This window comes from Engystomops pustulosus, chromosome 9, assembly GCF_040894005.1.
Source record: "Engystomops pustulosus chromosome 9, aEngPut4.maternal, whole genome shotgun sequence".
In the NCBI taxonomy this organism is placed as follows: Eukaryota; Metazoa; Chordata; class Amphibia; order Anura; family Leptodactylidae; genus Engystomops; species Engystomops pustulosus.
The window spans coordinates 59,347,870-59,371,423 of record NC_092419.1 but is presented as its reverse complement, the minus strand read 5'-3'; the positions used below and the strand labels follow the sequence as shown (position 1 = coordinate 59,371,423).

General features: G+C 42.9%; 2 protein-coding genes across 7 annotated transcripts in view; one reads left to right on the top strand and one right to left on the bottom strand.

Moving 5' to 3' along the window:
• Positions 1-6,883, bottom strand: part of AIFM1 (apoptosis inducing factor mitochondria associated 1) — a 106,022-nt gene extending 99,139 nt beyond the window's left edge. For 4 of the 6 annotated variants that reach the window (XM_072123654.1, XM_072123656.1, XM_072123658.1 and 1 more), the window contains exon 1: positions 6,700-6,882. In XM_072123654.1, coding sequence (XP_071979755.1) covers positions 6,700-6,784 — 85 coding nt within the window. In that variant the 5' untranslated portion in view covers positions 6,785-6,882. Of the gene's footprint in view, positions 1-6,699 lie in introns of all 6 variants that reach the window. The other 2 variants (XM_072123659.1, XM_072123657.1) reach the window with 2 other exon arrangements.
• A 37-nt stretch (positions 6,884-6,920) lies between these two features.
• On the top strand, positions 6,921-17,531 carry MARS2 (methionyl-tRNA synthetase 2, mitochondrial). The gene is made up of 3 exons (XM_072123661.1): positions 6,921-7,321; positions 11,253-11,587; positions 13,493-17,531. The coding sequence occupies exons 1-3, from the start codon at positions 7,093-7,095 to the stop codon at positions 14,600-14,602; spliced, it is 1,674 nt and encodes a 557-aa protein (XP_071979762.1). The 5' UTR covers positions 6,921-7,092; the 3' UTR covers positions 14,603-17,531.
• The last annotated feature ends 6,023 nt before the right edge of the window (positions 17,532-23,554 follow it).

Below are 23,554 nucleotides of genomic sequence, written 5' to 3'. Positions count from 1 at the left end.
ATGGAAGAATAAAAAAAGTTACATATTTTTGAATGTGGGGAGTGAAAAATGAAAACGCAAAATCGAAAAAGGGCTGCGGCGGGAAGGGGTTAAAGAATCATGTGATTTGAAACATGTGCATGAAAAATAAACCAAAAATACAGTAAAACAAACCAGCTAATGACTCCTAGCAAAAACTGACCAAAAAGGCAGACAAAAATGCCGTTTTTTCACGCATTGCACTGATGTGATTTGCCACACGTGTGAAAGAGGCTCTGTTTTTGCATTTACATTTTTTCACTCCCTACATTCGAAAATCTATAACTTTCTTTTTCCATGTAAAGACCTGCTTGTGGGCTTGCACTTCGTAGTGACTTTATTTAATAATCAATGCCTTGTACTGGAAATTGGGTAAAAAATTCCAATTGCAAGGGGAATTCCTCTTTAGTGAAAAAAAGCAGAAAGGTTAAAAGCCCACGCCACCATCCACACACCAGTAACTACAAATTAATTACACCGGCATTGGATGCAACCCTATTTAAATTCACACTGCCGTATGGGGGACGTATATATGGTCGATAGAGGTCCCCCCATAGACGCCAATGGGCACACGGCGCAGCACAAGTGCGGCACCGTACTGCTCAGTACCCCGTGAAAAGATAGGAAAGGTACTATGTTTTCTCGCCATACGGCGTCGTGCGCCATATATCCCTATAGAGGGGCAGGGGTGAGCACAACTCGTCTCCTCCTCGGTGCCACCATGTGCCTGCCATGCTATGGAACGGCGGGCAACGGCAATGTGAATGTAGCCTAAGGGTGGGAATTATACATGGGCCATCATGAACTTTATGGAAACCAAATTAACAGTGAAAAGTTCCCATTTCCACGTCACCCCCCCACCCCCCATGACAGCCCCAACTGGAGATGTATCAGATAAGTACTTAAGGAAGGACTACTGCTTGCAAGACCTTTCTACCAAACGCAAGATCTTAAGATTTTTGTCAAGTCTATAATTTCTTGCAAACGTTAACTGCCTAGATCACATGGCTGCCTTGCAAATTTCCTCAAAGGAGTCGCCTCTCCTTTCAGCCCAAGATGTCGCCATAGCCCTAGTTGAATGGGCTTTAACTGTCCCTGGAATGTCCAAATCCTGAGAACTGTATGCTCCTTTGATGATGGTTTTAACCCATCTAGCAATGGATGATTTTGAAGCTTTTCTTCCCACTAAACTGTAAGAGGATATTAGTATCTTTTCTCCATGGCTTCATTATCTCGATATATTGTACAAGAATTCTTCATACATCTAGAGAATGCCAGGAAGCTTCTTTTGGAGATATTGGATCCTGACAAAAGACGACTTGTAAGAATGTCAATACCTGAGAGACACTAGGGGATAACAGGTTAGGAGAATTAGATCTACCAAACAAGACAAATGTTTTCCATATTTGCATATAAATGGCAAAAGTTTCAGGTTTACGACTTGCCTTTAGTGTATATACTACTTGATTCGACAACCCCAGAGATGTTAATAGTTGCCTCTCAGGATCCGTGCCGAGAGCTGGAGAGCCTGTGGGTTTGGATGATAAACTGGTCCCTAAAATCAAAGGTTGATACGAGAAGTAGGTAGTAGAAGTGTATCTGCTAAAGACACCCTCTTTAAAGCTAGGTACCAATTCTTTTTTGGTCAGTTTGGTACAATAAGCATCACTGTCGCTTGGTCTCTTTGGATCTTGCATACTACTTTAGTGATTACTGGTATAGGTGGAAACGCGTACATTAACGGAGTGTCTGGCTGAACACATCCAACTAGAATGCCGGAACAGCTGGGCCTAGAGAGAAGAAATGTTTAGTTTTGGTGTTTGAACGGGTAGCTAATAGGTCTATTATGAGCTGACCCCACTTCTGGGATAGATTTGTAAGGAGGTCATTGTTTAGACACCATTCGTTTTGGGGAATCAGATTTCAGTAAATCCGAAGGTAATCCGCTAAACTGTTCTCAATTCCCTTTATGTGGATAGCTGAGAAAGTCAGGACATTTGATACGAGCCCAGGCAAACATCTTTTTTGATAGCAAGAGAAGGTCTAGGTTTCTTGTACCCCCTGTAGGCTTAAGTATGTTACTGTGGTTACATTGTTTGAAAAGACTTCTGTGTTGATCTTTCAACCAAAGAGCACTTAATTTTAAAAGTCTCCCATCTGCTCTCAGCTCTCAATGGTTTGAGGAACTAGACCTATTGGAAGGTGGCCATCGACTCTGGAGGGGATGACCCCCTATGTTTTCTCCACAGCCTGACCGGCTTTCATTTGCCGGTTGGTTCTGTCTTTCCACCAGTTCAGATATATCGTTATGGTGTCTGGAAGCTCTACTTTTTGATCCAGATGGGATGTGTTTAAGTCCCAGATGGATAATATCCAATTCTGAAGAACTCTTGTATTGTTCTGACTCCCCTGAACAGACTGTATACATGTCGTCATCTGAAATAATACCTTCATGGCTTCTTTTATTAAGTACAGTCATGGCCATAAGTTTTGAGAATGACAAATATTATATTTTTGTGCGTTTGTCAGATGCTTTTATCACATACAGAAATACAAGTGCAATCTTATTATGAGTAACAAAAGCTTTTATTGACAGAATGAGTTAATGCAGCAAGTCAATATTTGTAGTGTTGACCCTTCTTCCGGACCTCTGCAATTCTCCCTGGCAGCTCTCAATCAACTTCTGGACCAAATCCTGACTGATAGCCATCCATTCTTGCACAATCAATGCTTGAATTTGGTCACTATTTGTTGGTTTTTGTTTGTCCACCCGGGATTAAGATCTGGGGAGTTTCCAAGCCATTGACTCAAAATCTCTATGTTTTGTTCCGTGAGCCATTTAGTTATCACCTTTGCTTTATGGCAAGGTGCTCCATCATGCTGGAAAAGGCATTGTTGATCACCAAACTGCTCTTGGATGGTTGGGATAAGCTGCTCTTGGAGGACGTTCTGGTACCATGCTTTATTCATGGATGTGTTTTTAGGCAAGATTGTGAGAGAGCTGATTCCCTTGGCTGAGAAGCAACCACACTCATGAATGGTTGCAGGATGCTTTACAGTTGGCATGAGACAAGACTGGTGGTATCACTCACCTTGTCTTCTCCGAACAAGCTGTTTTCCAGATGTTCCTAACAATCGGAAAAGGGATTCATCAGAGAAAATGAATTTACCCCAGTCCTCAGCAGTCCACTCCCTGTACCTTTTGCAGAATATCAGTCTGTCCCTGATGTTTTTTCTGGAGAGAAATGGCTTCTTTGCTGCCCTCCTTGATACTAGGCCTTGCTCCAAGAGTCTCAGCCTGATGCACTCACACCTGCCTTCTGCCATTCCTGAGCAAGCTCTGCACCGCTGGTAGCCCGATCCCGAAGCTGAAACACTTTTAAGAGATGGTCCTGGTGCTTGCTGGTCCTTCTTGGGCGCCCTGGGGCCTTTTTGGCAACAATGGCCCCTCTCTTCTCGAATTCCTTGATGATGCGATAGATTGCACCTCAGTCAACAATCTTTCTAGCTGCGATACTCTTCCCTGTTAGGCCAGTTTTGTGCAGTGCAATGATGACTGCACATGTTTCTTTAGAGATAACCATGGTTAACAGAAGAGAAACATTGATGTCAAGCACCGCATACACTACCAGGGGCTGGGGCTTTAACCAATATATTTCCCACTCTCGGCTTATACTCGAGTAAATAGATTTTCCCAGTTTGTGTTAAGATTAGGGGTCTTGGCTTATACTCGGGTCGGCTTATACTAGAGTATTTACAGTATGTGAAGTATCTCTAGAGGCTACTGGGGAGTCACCTTAATGGGGTAGTTCGCTTATGCCCCAGTAGCCTCTTTTATTTGCTGCCACCCTATCTTAAGCGCACAGCTAACTGGAGCTGGGTGATCTCATCTGAACAGCCTGAGCTATTGGGCATGCACAGATCACCAGCTTTTCATTAGAGTGCACTCAGCACCAGCGAGCTGAAGATAGGGTAGGAGTTAACAGGCTACTAGGGTGTAAACTAGCCGTATTATCCGCTCCACGGTGCGGCTATTCCACAACCCAGTAGGCTCTTACAATTTAACATATGTATCAGACTTAGTTTTTGGACAGTTCTGGGCCAGTAAAGATTTAGTTAAAAAAAAAAAAAGGGATAGAACTTGTTCATAGAACACTACATATTAACACTTACATCAATTTACCTTATTAGGTTGAACCCGTAATGGTAGCAAATGGGCAAATGGGTCAGGGGTTCATTCAGACAGTCGCATGCTTGCCGTTACGTAGTACACGTCCTATATTTTGCGGTGCGGCTGCCCCAAATTGGTCATGGCACGGTGATACACTGGGTGCTCACCGAACCCTGACCAGGAGATGCAGATCTCTACTGTGGCTGTCTGAATGATCACCTGATATCTAAAGAAACTCAGTTAGCAGCTTTAACACCAACTTGCACTATAAGGCTAACTATGATATATAGCAGTGATGGCGAACCTTCTGGAGACAAAGTGCCCAAAATACAACCTAAATTCACTTATTTGAAGCAGTAACTTATTGCTACCTGTTATTCCAAATCTTTCAATTGTATGCCCCCCCCCCTGAGGCAACCAATAGAGTTGAAAGAAGGAGGGCAAATTCAGACATCATTGTAACTTCCCTACAGGGTCTCTCAGTAGAGGAAGAATGTTGGGTCCAGCAGGATGACCTCCAAAGATATTGCAGTTCTGTCAGCACCTTCTCACTATTTCTGCAATTCCAAACAGCCGATGAAGTGTTACTTTAAAATAGCACTGAGAGCAGCATCTCTTAAGTTTGCTGGGACTGCAGGAAGTTTTGGTGGATTTGGTCCTATTTGGTGAACTCTGTCCTGGGGCGATGGTCTGAGTGCCCACAGAAATGGCTCCGAGTGCCTCCTTTGGCACCCGTGCCATAGGTTCGCCACCACTGGGCTATGGAAACCTTGTGAGGATGTAAAAGCACCCACATGGGGTCATCACGTAGCGCTTTACCTGTCACACCGTGAACTACCTCCAGTACAATATCCCAAAACGGGGAAAGCGTCAGGTAGCTCCAGAAAATGTGGAGGAGTGATCCCACCCCATCCCTGCATCGCCAGCAGGTCGGGAAAACCTCAGGGAACATTTTGTGTAGCATTTATGGCAACCTATTCCATTTGGTTAATAGTTGATAATTAGTTTCCTGGTACATGGTGCTCATTGCTGATTTATGGGCAAGCAGGAGAAGCTCTGTAGAGAGGGATATAGGGAGAAATGTAATCCTGTAGGGGGACTCATATGTCCTCAAACCCAGTCCTTGACCTGCAAAACAAGGAGGGGTCTGCTAGGGAGTTCCGGAAGTAAGACAGTAGGAGACCCTGCCAAGGAGTTGCCTGAAGAAGATCAGGAGGGTCAATCAGGGACTCTCCCATGTGCCACCCACCTTCCACTACAAGAGAGGTTGTGTCTGAACACTGGTTATGAAAGCCCCTGGGGGAAGTCAGGATTACCCAGAATAGAAGAGTAGAGAGAGGCCAGGTGACTTATCTTTAAAGTCTTTGGTACTTCATCCTAGTCATAAAGGGGAACCCCTCCATGCGATGTCCTAACTCAATGATGGCGAACCTTTTGGAGACAGAGTGCCCAAGCTACAACCAAAACCTACTTATATGGCACAAGTGCCAAAAACGACAATTTAGGCAGTAACGTATGGATCCCTGCTGTATCACAGGTTTTAATCGTATTGGCGTCCCGAGTTCACCAATACAATAGAAAGATGATGGAGAAATTTGGATTCTAGCTTCCCTCCAGGGCCCCCTGAAGAGGAAGAATCAGGGGACCCAGAGCAGAGAGTCCTGGGCTGGAGGAAGCCTTGAGTCATATCTGGAAAACTGTGTTGGTGTGAAGGCCTGGGTGCCCACAGAAAGGGATCTGAGTGCCACCTCTGGCACCCGTGCCATAGGTTCGCCACCACTGATATATAGTATAACTGCATGTATAGAGTTTTCAATGTGATACTTTTTGTAACACTGATTTATTACATATATATCTTGGTACTTGTTATTTACCTAATTTTGCAAGTTTTTTGTAATTAGCCATGATTATGGACGGTTATACCATATGAAACACGTACGCTATTCATGCCTGTCTCACTGGATTTGTATATTTTCACTATGCTTTAATAAAGAAGATTTAGTGTTTTTGGAAGTTGTCTGGACCGTGGATTTTTCTGTATGGCCTTACCTAGACAGAAAGGTGGCCGTGTCTTGTCCTACATAATATGGGGAGAGGTCAGCTGGTTTGTGCTGATATCTTACCCGTATATGCGACAGTTTTCACATGTTGGTGTGAATGTAGCTTAAATGTGGAGGCCCAGCAGGCTTCGTAGGGTGAGCTAGTTGACTATACATCAAATATTTCTGTAGTCATCACCTTTCCTGCTGAGAACACTTTATACCTCTATGCAGGATAATCTGATTGACTTTGTGATGAATAATCTCATAGCTGATACAGAATACATCCAGTATGCTCTGTGGTGTACAGTACAGTCTCTAGAGGGGGTGCCATATACTCTATATTACATCTACCGGCAAGCTCTTACAGGTACAACCTTGAAAACACACATAGGACACACAGAACTCTGCGACCAGGTCAGAAATAACACAATGAACAGGAAAAACATGGATAGGCCTCTCTCCACTCACTGCCAGTAGACTGTAACTTCTGCCTTGTCTGGACCCCGGCATGGACCGCTCTCAGCCTTAAGGCAACCAGTCTGGAAAGCGCCATGACACAACCTTGTTCAGAATGACGTCAAGACACGGCTCTATGCCTTCCGGTAGGAAGAGGGCGGGGGCGTGATGCTCAGGTAGCCATGTTTAGTGCGGGCAAAAAGATTTGTAGAAGTCCACGTTTCATAAAGGTTTTTATATTCTGCAAGTTGCCTGTAACGTGTGACGTTTCCGCAGATGTTTTGTATAAGAGGTGTAATGACAGGATTATATACAGTGGGCAAAACGTGAGGCGTTTGTCGAACAGGAAGGTCATGTGTAGTGCGTCCTGTGTGGCAGTGTGCAACTTGCGGGATACTGGCTATAATGTGGCGCTACTGTACGTGGCTGCCTATTGGCAGGCGGGCACTGCGCGGCTCCATGCCACACATGGCCAGAGCCGGCTATGGAGAAGTAAGGCGCCCGCATCTCCTCACCACCCCCATATTCTATGTGAACGCAGCGCCGCACCTCGGGCACGTGTACTCCGCTTTGCTGGCCGACGTGCAGCATCGCTACTCTGCACTGACAGGACGGGACACAAGACTGAGCACCGGTGAGATCTCCCCACAGTCTTCTCTAGTCAAAATCTTGATTAGGAAATGTTATCTATCGTAGATTATAGGCCAATGATGGCGAACCTATGGCACTGGTGCCAGAGGTGGCACTCGGAGCCCTTTCTGTGGGCACTCAGGCCATCACCAGAGATGACTCCAGGTAACTTCCTGCAGTCTCAGACAGCCCAGGACTTGCTGTGCACACAGCTATTTTAAAGTGACAGCTCTACCTGGGACTATTTTCTGCTTTATTGGTGTCCTCAGGTGCTGGTATCAATGAAAACTGTGACAGAGAAGGGAGTATAAACCACAAATTAAATTTCTGTGCTGACACTTTGTGATAAATAAGCTGGTCTTTGTTGTAGTTTAGGCACTCGGCCTCTAAAAGGTTTGCCATCACTGTTATAGGCTATTTAGAAAATGAATGGATGAACTCAAATTCTGAAAAATGTCGCTTATATTCTGTGCCAACTGATAGCTAGGCAGGAAGCTTGCCAGTGATGTGAAGGCAGAATACATCGGCACATTTCATCAGATTCTAATAGTTCATGGTTCTCCTTCAGGTCAGTTGGAAACCATGCAATGCAATGCAAAGACACATGTTCCAATAAATGAGTTACCATGCATTTGCCTGGCTAGAAGTGTATGCAGCTGGGAAACTGTTGAGGACGCATTCACTGGCTTCAGCCTTGATGCTAAGGTTACATTGCGTTTCCACTGCATCTGCTAAAATGCAGTGTAACTTTAGCATGTAATAAAGGCTGAAGCCAGTGGAATGCATCAAAAACACAACGAATCGGGTGAATGCACCGAAACACAGCTTCTTCCAGCAATGAAGAAAAACTCCTTCAAAGCTTGCAAACACATGATAACATGTAAAACACAAGCCTAAAGAAGACATGTCATTTGTGGCACACAGTAAAAGCTGTAAAAATCCAAGCCCACAAGATAACGGCGCAAATGCGTTATATTTTTCACCATTTTCACTGCATTTGGAATTTTTTTCCTGCTTCCCATTACACTGCATGGAATGTTATATACCGTCTTTATGAAGTTCAATTTGTTACGCAGAAAATACGCCTTGTGTACTATATACCCCACTAGTACCACCATTTTATGAACCTAACATCTTAAACTATTCAAATCAGCATTTGAGAAGTCTGTTAACCCTTTAATTCTTTCTCTGGAAGCAAACAAAAATGGATTGAAATTTCAATCTTTGAATAAGATTATTCTCATTTAGCCCTAAAATGGACACATTCAGAAGCAATTTGAGGTTCTTATACTCTACATCCCAAAATTTTTGCCCCACTTCTTCTGAGTACGGCAATATCAGACAATCTCTTGTGGATGTCAACTGCTGCTTTGTCGCACAGTGATGTCCAGAACAGAGTTAGTGCTACTGGATTTTTGGAAGGCCAGTTTGGCTACAAATGTTTTGTGGTACCACAGTGTACTTGAAGAGCTCCTGAAGTAACAGTACAATAAAAAAAAAAACAAAAAAAAAACAAAGATGTCACCATTTAGGAAACTAGACCCCTCAGTATCTAGGGCTATGGTGAGCATTTTAACCCCCAAAATGCTGGTCAAAATCTTATGCAAAAAAAATGGTGCATAGCAAAAATTGCATTTTTATCTCAAAAATGTTATTTTAGTGCCTAATATATTGTGCCCAACACATGCCACTTTAGAAAAACGCCCCAAAAATGATTTTGCAGGTTGTCCCGAGTAGGGCAATCTCACACGTGCCAATAATTGACAGGCTGGGCACACGTCAGGGCTGAGAAGGGAAGGAGCAAAATGTAGCTTTTGGAGCACCCTTGTCACTAGACAGGTGTTGGGGTGCCCCTGAGGTACCAGTACAATAGAAACCCCAGAGTAGTGACCCTATTTTAGGAAAGGGCACCCTTCAAAGAATTTATCTAGGGTTGTATGAAAATTTTAGCCCATAAGATCCTGGCTCAAATGTAACACAAATTAAATGGTGTCCAGTAAAATTTGCTTTGCAATTGTCTTGCAGTGTCTCCCGGGTACGTGGCAATAATCTACAAGATGGAGCACGGCAGGGCTCGGAAGAGAATGGCGTTTGGAGCACAGACATTTAAAAAAAAAAAAAAAAAAATTGGCACCATAAAACATTTGTAGATGCCCTTAAGGATCAGTACAGTAGAAACACCTGAGAACTGATCCTATTTGAAAACTACACCCCTCCACAAATTAATTTAGGAGTGTATTCAGCATTTTAACCACACGGGTTGACCCCAAGGATGATGCATAATGGATAGTGCATAGTACAAAATATCCATTATGTCACCTTGTGCCCAGCTACTGCCACGGGAGACAAAGACCCCAAAAATCATGATGCGGGTTCTCCCTGGTACAGCAATACCCCATATGGGGCAATAATATACACAATCTTTCATGCATAACCCTGGTTTCTCGCTGCACGTGTAACACTGGTATATGGGGGGGGGGGGTTATGCCCCTTTTGCAAAGTGCTGCACTGGTACAGTGCGTGATGTGGCCTCGCTTCCAGACTTACTAGCACTCCCCCCTTCCTGGGCTCTAAAAGTCAACTGCTTCACTCCCACCTCTTGAAGTTCCCCTCTGGCCGGCACATCGATGTAACAAGTAAGTTATACAGTGCCATCTGCGTGATGTACACGGCCAGCTTCTTGTACTGCAACCTAGACTTTCATATGGCGTTATATGGCTGAAGCACCTGGTCCGACAAATCCACCTCTCACATGTATCTATTATAATCCAAAATACAGTCCGGTTTGGGGGCTTCTTTACTGGAACAACACAGAACAACCCCTGCACCTCCTCCACGCTACTACTCCTAACAGATTGCACGTAAAAGTGAAGGGACAGATCACTAGCACAACTCTCTCCAACATCATCAATCACAAAATAGCGATGTTGGAAAGCTTTGGGCTAGCAAGATCTGCCCAAATATCGTGACAGATTGATGTTATTGGTCATTGTGTATTGACTGGCCAATGGCGAAGATCAACATCACAGGACCAATCAGATTGGTCCTGTGATGTCATCGGAGGGGTGTCGGCTGGCGATGCCGTCACCTCCCACCAAAGTGTCACCCTGTCTCGTGACAGGGTGATGTTAAAAATGGAAGTAGGGCTCGCGTCGCGTTATGTCAAAGAGCTCAGTGTCTGATATATCACATGCGGAGCGTGAATAGGTTACGGTATAGGTTATACAAACGTGTCAAAAACCTGATGTGTGGCATCACCCATAGTCTTTGGCATCACCATGATCTTTGAAAAACTGTTCAGACTAAGGGCGCTGTCCCACGTTGCCTTTTGGCTGCGTTTGCAAACGCAGACAAAATCGCACCCACCAGGGCGGACTGTGGCCCGATCGCATCGGCATTTCTATGGAAGCGTCTGCGATTGGGAACGAGCCGCCGGTGTTTTGCGCTAATTTAATGCAAAACACCGGTGGCTCGTTCCCGATCGCAGGCGTTTCCATAGAAACGCCGATGCGATCGGGCCACGGCTCGCCCCGGTGGGTGCAGATTTGTTTGCGTTTGCAAACGCAGCCAAGACTCAACGTGGGAAAGCGCCTTCAGACATTCTCTACCTATTAACGGATTGGCAATACTGTTCAATAATAGAACAGCTAAGGTCACTCTACTTTGAATGGGGGTCATGTTCTCACTAATGGGTGGAGCAGCAGGACGATCATGCACCTGCACTCTTATGGAAGTGTCAGAAATAGCTGCAAAGCACTCGACTATTTCCAGTAAATGAGAGTGCAGGAATGGGAGTGTGGGACATAAAATGCTGTGGAACATGGCACAAGTGATGTAAATGCTACAGGAGTCTTTTATTGCATGAATTTTCTGCCTTCATTAAAACACATACAACAGCATGTGGTCTCTACTCTAAATCTATGTGTGTTTCACAGGTACGGATGAACATGGCATCAAGGTTCAGCAAACGGCTACTGCTTCGGGTCATGACCCATCAAGTTTCTGTACTGCTATTTCCCAGCAGTTCCGTGTAATGTTTGACACAATGGCTATTTCTTACACAGACTTTGTGCGCACAACAGAAAACCGTCATTTACAAGCAGTTTGTCACTTCTGGAAAACTCTGGAGGAGAAAGGATATATCTATAAGGGGATATATAAAGGGTGGTATTGCACTTCTGATGAAGCTTTCTTAAGTGAGGATCAAACTGTGGAGAGCAGAGATGCAGAAGGCAAGAAAATCAGAATATCCATTGAAAGTGGACATCAGGTATTGAAGAAGGTCTATCTTAATAGCATGTTTTACATTGTTAAAGGAAACCTACCACTTCGGATAGGGCTTCTAAGCAGCAAAGGCCATGCACCAGCTCACCCTGAGCTGGTGCCGGCGCTTATCTCCGTTATGTTCTTAAACGGTTTTAAAGCATTTAACCGCTTTATTAATCTTTATATCCGAAGTAGCTTCCCCGCACCGTGGTCCATGCTCGGCGCACCTTGCGCACGACCGTTTGTGTGCCTGAATAGGAAGTGGTCGCCGCATGGTGCGCCGAGCACGGTGCGGGGAAGTTACTTCGGATAAAAAGATTAATAAAGAGTTTAAATGCTTTAAAACCATTTAAGAACATAACGAACATAAGCGCTGGCACCAGCTCACCCTGAGCTGGTGCACGGCATTTGCTGCTTAGAAGCCCTATCCGAATTGGTAGGTTTCCTTTAAAATGCTGGCAGGTGCTTTACACATTGGTCTACGTAGAGGATGCATCAATAACTTTCTTTATTCATCCCCTTTATATAGTAAAATACTAATAAAAAAAAGGCTGCTAGAAAGAACCAGAAGATATTGGCAGACAGTAAATCTAAAGAGGACTGGTCATCTCTCCCGACATGTCTATTTTACTAACTAATTAAATTCCTCATAAAAACAACGATTATGGACCATCTTATATATTCTCCATTATGTTTGTTTTTTGTTTTTTATTCCTCCTGCTTGTTTTGTGCTTGCTGTCATGCAACAACGGTCCATGGTCATGTGAGCTCACACAAGTGCAAGGCTTGTTATAAAACACATTGGGGGTCATTTACTAAGGGCCCGAATCGCGTTTTCCCGATGTGTTACCCGAATATTTCCGATTTGCGCCGAGTTTCCTTGAATTGCCCCGGGATTGTGGCGCACGGGTTTGGATTGTGTCGCGCGCGCACCAGCTTCCGTGCGCCACAAATAGGGGGCGTGGTTTTCGAGCAACCCGAATTATTCGGACAAGCCCCTGAATTTAAAAACCGAATTGTGTCGCATAAGGACCGCTTACCTTCACCTGGTCCAGCTCGGTGCATTCCGGCGCGATGAGTTTACTTTCAGCGCAGCAGCGCCACCTGGTGGACGGCGGAAGAACTACCTTATTAAATCTCGGCCGGACCCGAATCCAGAGCGGAGAAGCCGCCGCTGGAACGCGAATGGACCGGGTAAGTAAATGTGCCCCATTGTAATCAAAGCTGTGTGATGGTAATGAGCCATGCACCTGTGTGAGAGCACATGACCAAGGATTAGTGTTTAGCTATAGGAAGTAAACACAGAACCTTCCTATAGAAATACAACAAGCAGAGATCTAGAAAACAATAAGGCATTGATACAGAAATTATTTTGGAAAATTGAGTAACTTTTCAGTACACAAACAATATCAATTATTTGCTGTAATCTGTTTAAAGTGTACAATCCCTTTAAGCACAATAGGATTATATGTTGGACTTAATGAACATCTCATATTTTGAAGCTTATTCTAAAGGGAACCGTTATTGATATTCCGGGCACCCAAACCGCTTTCAACCTGTAGATCAGTGACTGAAAGAAGAACTTTGAATGCTATGTACAAATGACTTGTAAGAACCTCTCCTGGCTTTAGTGATGTCCCACTGGGCTTGCATATCACCCAGCTTGTGACGGACATGGATCATAGGACATCAACAAGCGAGACAGTGCATCCTTGCATAACTCTTTTGCCACTCACATGACCTGCCACTGTCCTGAATAACCGACTACTGGTGGTTTGTGGACCGAAATCCCTTTAACCATATAACTGTTGATATAATTTGTAGAACTGCCTTCAGAAGAACCATGACTGTAACTGTTATATGTTATCTATCCTAATTAACATTCTGTTCTTGTTTTTAATTGTTTTAGGTACACTGGATGAGTGAAAAAAATTACATGTTTAGACTGTCTAAGCTTCGTCCTAAACTTCTTGACTGGCTTCAGACAGAACCAGTCCATCCTGCCCCATTTCTCCGTATTGTTCGACAATGGTTGGAGGAGGAGTTGCCAGATCTTTCTGTGTCTCGCCCACGTAATCGCGTAACATGGGGAATCCCTGTTCCTTCTGACTCCTCTCATACGATTTATGTTTGGCTGGATGCCTTGATAAACTATATAACTGTTGCAGGATATCCAGATCAAAATATGGCTCCCTGGGGACCATCATCGCATTTGCTTGGGAAAGATATTTTGCGGTTTCATGCCATTTATTGGCCAGCTTTCTTAATAGCAGCAGGTCTTCCACCACCTGAAAAGTTGCTTGTCCACTCTCATTGGACCTGTAATGGGGTCAAGATGTCAAAGAGCCTTCAAAATGTTATAGATCCTAAAGAATGCATTAAGCAATATACAAGAGACGGGCTACGGTATTTCTTGCTTCGACATGGTTCCCCTGAGCGAGACTGTGACTTTACACACTATACTGTCCGCAAACTGTTAAACTCTGAGCTTGCTGATGCACTAGGGGGACTTCTAAACCGCTGTACTGCTCACACAATAAATCCTGGACAGTGCTGGCCATATTATGAATGCACCAGTGTTCCACAATCTGCACAGATTGAATTGCAGAGATTGCTCAGAGCCATTGCAGAACTACCTGGAGTGGTACACCAGTACATGAGTAGATTTCAAGCAAACAAAGCCTTAGAGGCAATAGACGTCAGTGTACGGTGCTCGAATGCTTTTTTTCAGAGTCAGGCCCCTTGGAAGTTGTTTAAAGGAGAAGAGAAAGATCATGCATGGGGGCAATCTGTACTATATATTACCCTTGAATCATTACGACTCTATGCTACCTTACTTCAGCCTGCAGTTCCTGATATAGCAAAGACAATACTGGATAGACTTGGGGTTCCTAATGTTTATAGAACTCTGAAAGGAAATAACTTTTTTGCAGCAACTTTGGGTGAAAAATGTTACTTCCAGGGTCAGACTCTAGGGTCAGAATGTGGTCTTCTGTATCCAAGACTAGGAGTGGAATAATGAGAAATGATTTCCTGATCTTGATAAAATTAAAATTGTATAACTAAGTACAAATTAACAAAAACAATATTCAATGCTAAAGACTTCCCAAAAATGTCTTGTACTGTAACAAATGTAAACTGCATGTATACACTTGAGTATAAGCTTTATAATGCACATTTTTTAACTGAAAAAGTCCCCCTTGACATACGCTAGTGAGGGTCCCACTCACGGCTAGTTTATAATCGATGCTGTTGGAGCACCAGCGTCTGGCCTCACTATTTCAGGAGATTCAGCAGCTCAAATGATGAGTTGGTCCTAGGTTTCAGTAAATAATCACTTGCATATGAATCTAGAATATGTGCCTGCAAGTGATTCTGCAGCTGGCAACCGGCAGTGGGGCATACACGCCTCTGCCTTGCAGCTTCTTTAAGATGCAGGTGCACATTCCAATCACTGTACTCAGTCTTAAAGAGGCTAAGGCCGTCATTCAGACCTGAAGATGCAGTGCGAAGCAACGAATTTCAGTACTAAGGCAAGATTTATCACAGCTTGTATGCCTATAAAAAGGCATACAAGCTGCGATTTGGTCAGAATGCACGGAGGAGAGTTGCAATATCTACGCTGGTAGGGCATGGACGGGGTTTTGGTACATGTGTAGTGGAACAATAGATCTGGTGGGAGGCTAGGGCATCATCATACAATGGCACACTTAGCATAGCATATAATAATCTTTGAGCCATCAAATTCTGTTGCACTTCACAAATCATAGAGAACATATACAAATATAATAATACATACGATAAATGTACCCCTAGAAGCTTCAGGATTTCTCACCCTAGGCGTATACTCAAGTTAATACGTTTTCCCAGTTTTTTTGGTATAATTAGGGACGTTGGCTTATATTCAAGCATAAACACTATTTGGATTGCTGATTTCTGTTTATTATTGGCCAGAGGTGCATTATGCACAAGAGCTGTTCAAAAAGTGCTGTAGAGAAAAGAAAACAAAAACGACAACGGAAGAGGACGGCGCCTTGCGTGATAATGTAGAAACAAGTTGGTACCAACTGTGGTGAGAAAAAGTGGGTGCTCACCTGGTAACCACTTGTGGGTAAGTGGTATTAATTATCCAATAGGAGGGGAATCTTAGGTTACTGCAGTAACTCCTAGGCTCTCCAAAGTACCGGTAACCAAAGGCACCGTAGAGTAAATGATACAGAAATGCGAAAAAAGGAGAGAGCCAGGTGGTTGCGCTTGTAACCAAAATGAAATCTTCAAGTATAAAGGAATTCACAATATTTGTTGGTAGCAATAAAAATCCAAAGGTAACGCGTTTTGGGGAAACCCCTTCATCAGACCAAAACTAATAAAATAAATACATAAAATGGAATAAAATACAGTGAACAATTATGAATATAGACACATATAAAATAATTAATTAATACATGCAAACTTGAAATTGCAGAGAGAGTGAATGCAAAAAAATATATATGGTGCATAAAATAGCCATGTAATGGATAACCAGTAATACATAGAGTTTACAATTGGATACTGAGAGACAGTGGATTGAGGATAAGTATTAGAGCGTTCGAGTGTTGTACAAATAAAGTGTACCATCAAGTTGAAAAAGAGGTAATGATGGCATAAATGATAATGTAATTAAAATGTTAAATAGTAATTAAAGAATTATAAATTTGTGAAATAAAATAAAACAAGTAAAGAATTAAATATGAATTGAACAGCTATAATTAGTTGAATTATAAGTAAACATGGGTAATTAAGTATAGTTGTCAAAATATAAAATTTAGTGATAAAAGATAAAAAATATTAGATAGATGAACATAGAGGGAGATGGGTGACTAGAAAACATAGAGCGCAATGAAATATAGCTAGAAGCTTAAAAGAAAGATGCAACAAGGGGGGGTAAATCCATAGAGACTTACATGGAAGCGCTGAGTTGTTGCTCAGGCGGTCAGCTGCTGATGCGAGCGCGGGGAATCCGTCATTTATATACACGAGAACGCCGGCGCCTGCGTGTGTGACAGCGAAAGACGGGGCATGCGCACTGTAATAGAGACTGTCACCGCGCGTCAACAGAAGAAATATTAAGATCTCTGCTGTCCCTGCTGCGACCAGCGCCTGAGGCAGGCTATTCCACAGATTGACAGTTCTCATAGTCAAAAAGCTGTCGCCTTTGGTGATTAAACCTTGCTTTCTCCAGACAGAGACAGTGCCCCCTCGTCTTTTGATTTGATTTAATCCGAAACAACTTACCTCCAAATTTTTGTATGGACTATTCATATATTTATATAAATTAATCATGTCCCCTCGTAGTCATCTCTTTTCCAGAAATAAATAAATCTTAAATATCTTTCCTCATAACTAAGACCCTTCATACCCTTATCATTTTTGTGGCTCTACGTTGAACCCTCTCCAGCTCCAGGGCCTCCTGTTATGGACCGGTGCCCAGAACTGGACGGTATATTCCAGGTGAAGCCAAACCAATGCCTTGTACAGTGGTAATATTACATCTCTATCCCGAGAGTCCATACCACTTTTGATAAATGACAAGATTCGTCATAAAGAGGTTAGGGCTATATGGAGAAGGCTCGTAGGCTGTACGCACTCCATACAGGCCAAGTATCTGCTTAATTATACAGTAGATACCTGTGGCTAACTGCTGTGGTCGGTGCTTGCAATAGTTGTGGCAATTAGCTTAAAAATAAAAATTTTATTACCATTGTATGTGAATACAATGGTAATAAAATTTTTATTTTTTCAGATTACTCTAAGGATACACAACAAGAAAGGGTAAAATTTAAAGAGGTTAAAAAACGGTTACACAAAGCAAAGTTGAAGTTGCTTTTTACAATAGTAAGGAAGCCTCAGATTGGCTGGAAAGAATTGGAATAGAAAGCTAAGACAGAATCGGAGGAGCGGGTGTGGGGTTGAAGGGGGAGGGATGCACAGAAGGTGGAGACCTGCAGAACGCGCAGGGATGTAGGTCAAGGTGGGGAAAGGGGGGTTGTGGGGAGGGGGGTATTTTGTGGCTGCAGACTTTTTTTTTTTTCCTCTCTCTCTGATAAATGGAACTACAGATAGTTGCTTGGAATGTTAGGGGTCTGCGGAACCGCACGAAAAGGTGTATGGTGGAGGACTACATAAAAAGGCATCTTCCATCCATAGTCTGCCTATTAGAAACTCATCTCACTGTTGAATTAAAACACTGGTTGGAAATGAAATGGGCCTCAAAGGTATTTCAATCTTTAAAGTGGAGATTGATAAATTAGGGAGGTATATACTCTTTTATGGGTCCTGGAGGGAGCAAGTTAAAATCTTGGCGATTGTTTTGTTAAATTTGTAATTAATAAATTCATCGCTCTGAATGAGCTAACTCCATTGGATCCGTGAGGATTTTCTTAGCGCCGATACTCCTGTCCTCCCTTGGGTTTTGCACACTGATTCTTTTCAGCCCCGGGATCTGGCCCAGGCACTGTCGATCCACAGGAGACCACTGGCTGCTGGAATTGCATCCTACATGTGCCAATTGCATATGTGAATAGGTGAGTGACCTATCCACCCATACCCTTTCCCCTGTGGCATTACTTTCTTCACTAGGTAGCGCTGTTTCTTCTCTTCTCTCCCACCACCACGCACTAATCGGACATTCTCCGACAACGAGTGTGAAACCCCTCCAGCTCCAAGCATCCGTTTTTATAATGGGGGATATCAACGCCATTATGGATGGGGAAAAAGACAGAATGAGAATGAGGGGTAACACGAGTTATAAGAACAGTAGCACCCCAAACAAGGAATTTTTGTATGGAAGCCGGTTTTGTTGATGTTTGGCGGTTCCTATATTCAGAAAAAAAGGCTTTCTCTTGTTTCAGTCAGACCCACGAGAGCTTCTCCAGAATAGATTTATGTCTGGTAAACAACAAGGCCCTGGATTTAATAAGTGGGATGAAGTATGAAACTATCACTATTTCTGATCATGCGCCGGTGGCTTTAAGGTTGAAAGCTGGGGGAAGAAGTAAGGGAGAAATCTCTTTCAGAATGAACCCCCACTGATTCAGTCTCCTAGATATCAAAGGGGGAATATCGGGGCTCATTACTGAATTCTGGGAGAACAACTGTGGCAGATATGATTTGCTCTTAGTCTGGGATACCTTAAAGGCGTACCTTAGAGGGATATTCAGGGATAAGATTGAGGATAAAAAGAAGGAATTTAGAGTACAGGAAAGGTCCCTAAGAAGGGACATGGAAAAAAACTAAGGGAATTGGCCGATGATCCAATGAAAGGAGGATAGCCTGGTGGAAGGCAAAGAACTCTTTAGGGGACAGAAAAACAGGGAAAAGTTTTAGCCTCTATTATAGACCCTGGTTTACAGGACAACAAAATCAAAGAAATAGCAAATCAGGAGGGAGGACTGGAAAAGACGGAGGAAGGAATATTGGAACAGTTTAGGATCTTTTATCAGAAACTGTACCAATTAGAGTGGGATGATTCATCCTCCGAACTACAGTCCTACTTGGATAATATTAAATTTCCTAAGTTGACATCGGAGGAGAGAGAGGAGCTTGAGGCGCCAATGTCCTTATTAATGGAGGTTATTGGGACAACGCCTGACTCCAGCCCTGGAGCAGATGGTTTTCCATATAGGCTTTATAGGGAACACTCCGAAGTGTTGGGGCCCCTTCTGTTCTGGGTGTTTAATGAGGTGAGGAAACTGGGTCGTATTTCACAGTCTATGGAGGAGGCAGTGATAGTGGTTATCCCTAAAAAGGATAAGGATTTAAGGGATGTAGGCTTATATCGGCCAATATCTCTTCTAAATTCAGATATCAAAATTTATGCCAAGGTTATGGCGAATAGATAAAAAAAAAGTGATTGCCTCTCTGGTGCACCCGGATCAGAACGGGTTTATACCCGGTAGGAGTACAAGTAACAATCTACATCGTCTTTTTTCCGATGTCCAGTTGGGAGTGGGGGGGGCGTCGCTCCATCCTGTCACTAGATGCCGTCAAGGCCTTTGACAGGATGGAGTGGCGCTTCCTCCAAAACTGTTGGATTTGAGCAAGGGTAAATATGGGAACTTAATGGAATTACTGGAGAGTGGCGTGTTAATGCAAGATGAATATAGGAAAATGGATATTAGTAAATTACTGAAAAAAAGTTGGGATAAAGCAAAAGAGTGGCTGAAGGTAAGGGTTTTTTTTTTCATTTAGCCCAATTTGGCATAATTTTAATTTTAAGGAATTTTTAACTATTCCAGAGCAGAATGTTTGGATTGGACAGGGGATTAAATATATTGCACAAATAGTAGATAAGGATGGTAGAATCACTATGGATTTCTTGATGAAAAGGCCAGAATTAACACGGATGGGGTCATTTAGGGGCTTCCAAGTTCATCACGCAGCACGCAAAATTGAGAGGGAAAGATTGGGTTTAGAGATACATGAAAGTGTGGAAATTATAAGGTCAGGAGTTATTTATAAAGGGGTTTTGTCACGATTATATAAGAGTATAATGAAGGAGAAATGTAAGCATGAACACTATCCTGCACGAAAAGGGTGGGAGAGGGATTTAGGGAATATAGAGGATAGGAAATGGTTCGAGATTTATAGGAACATTAAACATTCCTCATTAAGTGGTAATCATAGAATAGTACAATTTAACATCGTACAAAGATTGCATTACACGCCCGATAAATTGTATAGAATGAAGCTGAGAGAAAATGCCGATTGTGAGAAATGCTCTAATCCAAATGCTGGCTATCTTCACAAAATATGGGAGTGCCCAAAGATTCAGCCCTTCAGGAAAGTGATAGAAGAAGTAGAAGGAAGATGTACTGGGAACAGGAGGGTCTCAAGAATGGATGCTCTATTCGGGGAAGTCGATTTGGAGAGGCTCTGGGGGGTCGACAGAGATAGATGCAATAAAATGTTATTTTTAGGAAGACTGTTAGTGGTCAGACAATGCAAGGATCCACCAATGTTTAGGAACTGGAAAGATCTGGTTAAGCTAGTGGGAAAGTATGAGATCATTCATATAAAACAATAGGTAGGAGGGAATATGGGGAGACGGTTTGGGGAGAAAAGGTACAGGAGTAAGTTATGCTCCCCTCCAGGACCCTGAATGTATAGATCTTAATTTTTTTTTTTTTGGGGAACTGTTATGTGAAACAAAAATGGAAGTCTGCAAGCCACAAGGGGGAGGGAAGGGGGGCATTAAACACCTGGTTTATATTGACAGTCAGATACAGGTAGAAATAGGGTTCTATTAAGGCTTAGATATGTAAAGTATATTTCTGTACTGTTCAGGACTATAATATTATTTGAATTTTTTTTTGTAGAATTCTTGAACAACTGAATTTTACTGGTACTTAAAGAAATAAAGGGTTCTCTTTACGGTATTTGTGGAAGGTAATGTAAGGGACAGTTCGTTATTACTCTTGGTTATCTATATATTTTTTTTTTTTGATCAAATAAATTTTTTATTGAAAACCAAACATTAGTTTTCCATTTTTTGCATGTAAACAACATAAACATTACAACAAAGCCCCCCAACCCCCACCCCTTTCCCTCCCTACCCCTGCTTGGTGAGCGAATTGTCCACATTCCAGTATGACCCTTGCAATCGCAGAGAATCCATAGTAGATGATGTTCGTCCTTTAGCAATATGAGGTATACGTATGGGTTCATTCAGGATATCCTTAGTCCTAAAGGACTATATAGACAGTCCCGTACAGCTCAGAATAGGTGACGATATACACAGGCATCTAACAATCAGAAGATCATAAATTTTTTACATACACTATTCACCATACTAACTATTGGCAAAACAATGGTTACAATCACCTTGCAATACTACTAATTAGTCTGTCTCTAGTAAGAGTTAAGGGAGCCAATCCTGGAGCATCAAGCCATGGGCCCCATATGGCATCGAATTTTTTCAAGGAATTACGCTTTTGATAAACAAATTTGTCCAGTCGTAATAAGAGATTGACCCTAGAGATAAATTCAGAGATTTGTGGAGGCTCAGTATCCTTCCAATGGAAAGCTATGAGCTTCTTGGCTACGTATAGCAGTCGCAGCACTGCTACCCTATGGCTCTCAGACAGTTGCAGCTCCCACACATATCCCAGAATAGATATAAGAGGACTACGTGTTATAGTTGTGGAGTACGTTTGATCAATCAAATCAAAAATTCCTTGCCAGTAACGACGTAGCCTGGGGCAATTCCACATCAAGTGGATCAGGTATGCGCCAGATCTCTCACACCTGGGGCAGCAATCGTCACCTCTGTACCCCATCTTAAACAACCTAACAGGTGTAAAATATACCCTATGTAGCAAGTATAAATTGGATAACCTCTGCGACTCACTGACCGAGACTCTAGGTGCCGATTCCAGAATCTCTTGCCATTGATCTTCGGTAATGGTTCCCACATCTTTCTCCCACTTAGATTTTAAGTCTGTAGGGGATTTTTTAATATGGGCATCCCTTAGATATGAGTAGTTAATTGAAATTATACCTCGCGTATCTCCTGATTTATTTATCATATCTATTACTATGTTATGGGCTGATTTTTTTATGGGCTGTGAGCGTTCCTGTTGGGTTATCGCATGTCTCAGTTGAAGAAATTGATAGAAACATGAGTGTGGGAGGTTAAATTCTGAGCGCAATTGCTCAAAGGACTTTAGTGTGTTATCCTCATATAATTGGGCCATAGTAGTGATTCCCTTACTTAACCACTGAGGAAATTGAGTAATTTTGCCTATTTCAGGGTATTGGACATTTGGCCACAAGGGAGTGTGTACAGTATATCCTTCCATCCCCAGCAGGCTACGCGTCTTCCACCACAGTTTGTCTATACATTTCAGTGTCACTAACTTCCCATCTACAGTTTTGAATAGACCCCCTTCTAAAGCTCCTAACAAATTACCTTGTTGTAAAATATGGCATATCACTTTTTGGGAGGCTAGTCCCCCAGCCATGTCTCCCCACCCGCGTAAGTGCTGTAGTTGGGCTGCCATAAAATATAACCATGGATTTGGCATTGATAACCCCCCATCTTCCTTGGATCTCTGCAAGGTGGCAAGTTTGATCCTCGGGATCCCTTTTTTCCAAAGCAGATCTCGAAATATACCATTGATTTTATGGAAGAGTTTTAACGGAATCCATATGGGGGAATTGTGAAGAAAGTATAATAATTGTGGCATCATGACCATTTTGACCAGATTGGCACGACCAATTACTGTGAGAGGTAACTTGCACCAGTCCTTTACTTTCGTTTGAAATCTACAAATCAAAGGTATTATATTGAGCTCAATATATTCAGTAGGGTCTGCCGATATGTGCACCCCCAGATATTTAAAGACCGACACCATCGATAAACCATACATAGTGAGTGATCTAGGGCAGACCTGTGGGGACAAGGGCATTACTACAGATTTTGTCCAGTTAATGGTAAAACCAGACAAAAACCCAAACGAGGTTATTATATCTATTGCCGCTTGCAGGGAGGGAGACCAATTATCTAAGAAGAGTAATAGGTCATCAGCATATAGTGCAACTTTCTCCTGATGTTCTCCATACTGAAGGCCTTTGACAGCTACCGCAGATCGTAGAGCAGCCGCCAGGGGCTCCACTGCAACCGCAAACAGTAGCGGCGACAGCGGACATCCCTGGCGGGTCCCTCTATATAGTGGAAATGGGGAGGAAAGCAGTGAGTTTATCTGCAATCTAGCCATTGGAGAGGAGTTTAACAATCGCACCCACGCTAGAAATTTTGGCCCAAATCCTAGCTTTTGCAATGTTGCAAACAGGTACGGCCACTCCACACTATCGAATGCCTTAGCCGCATCAAAAGACACGACCGCGGCATCCGGTAAGTGTCCACGGGTGGCTTGAATGTTCAGGTATAACCGCCGCAAGTTGATGGCTGTGGACATATTAGGCATAAATC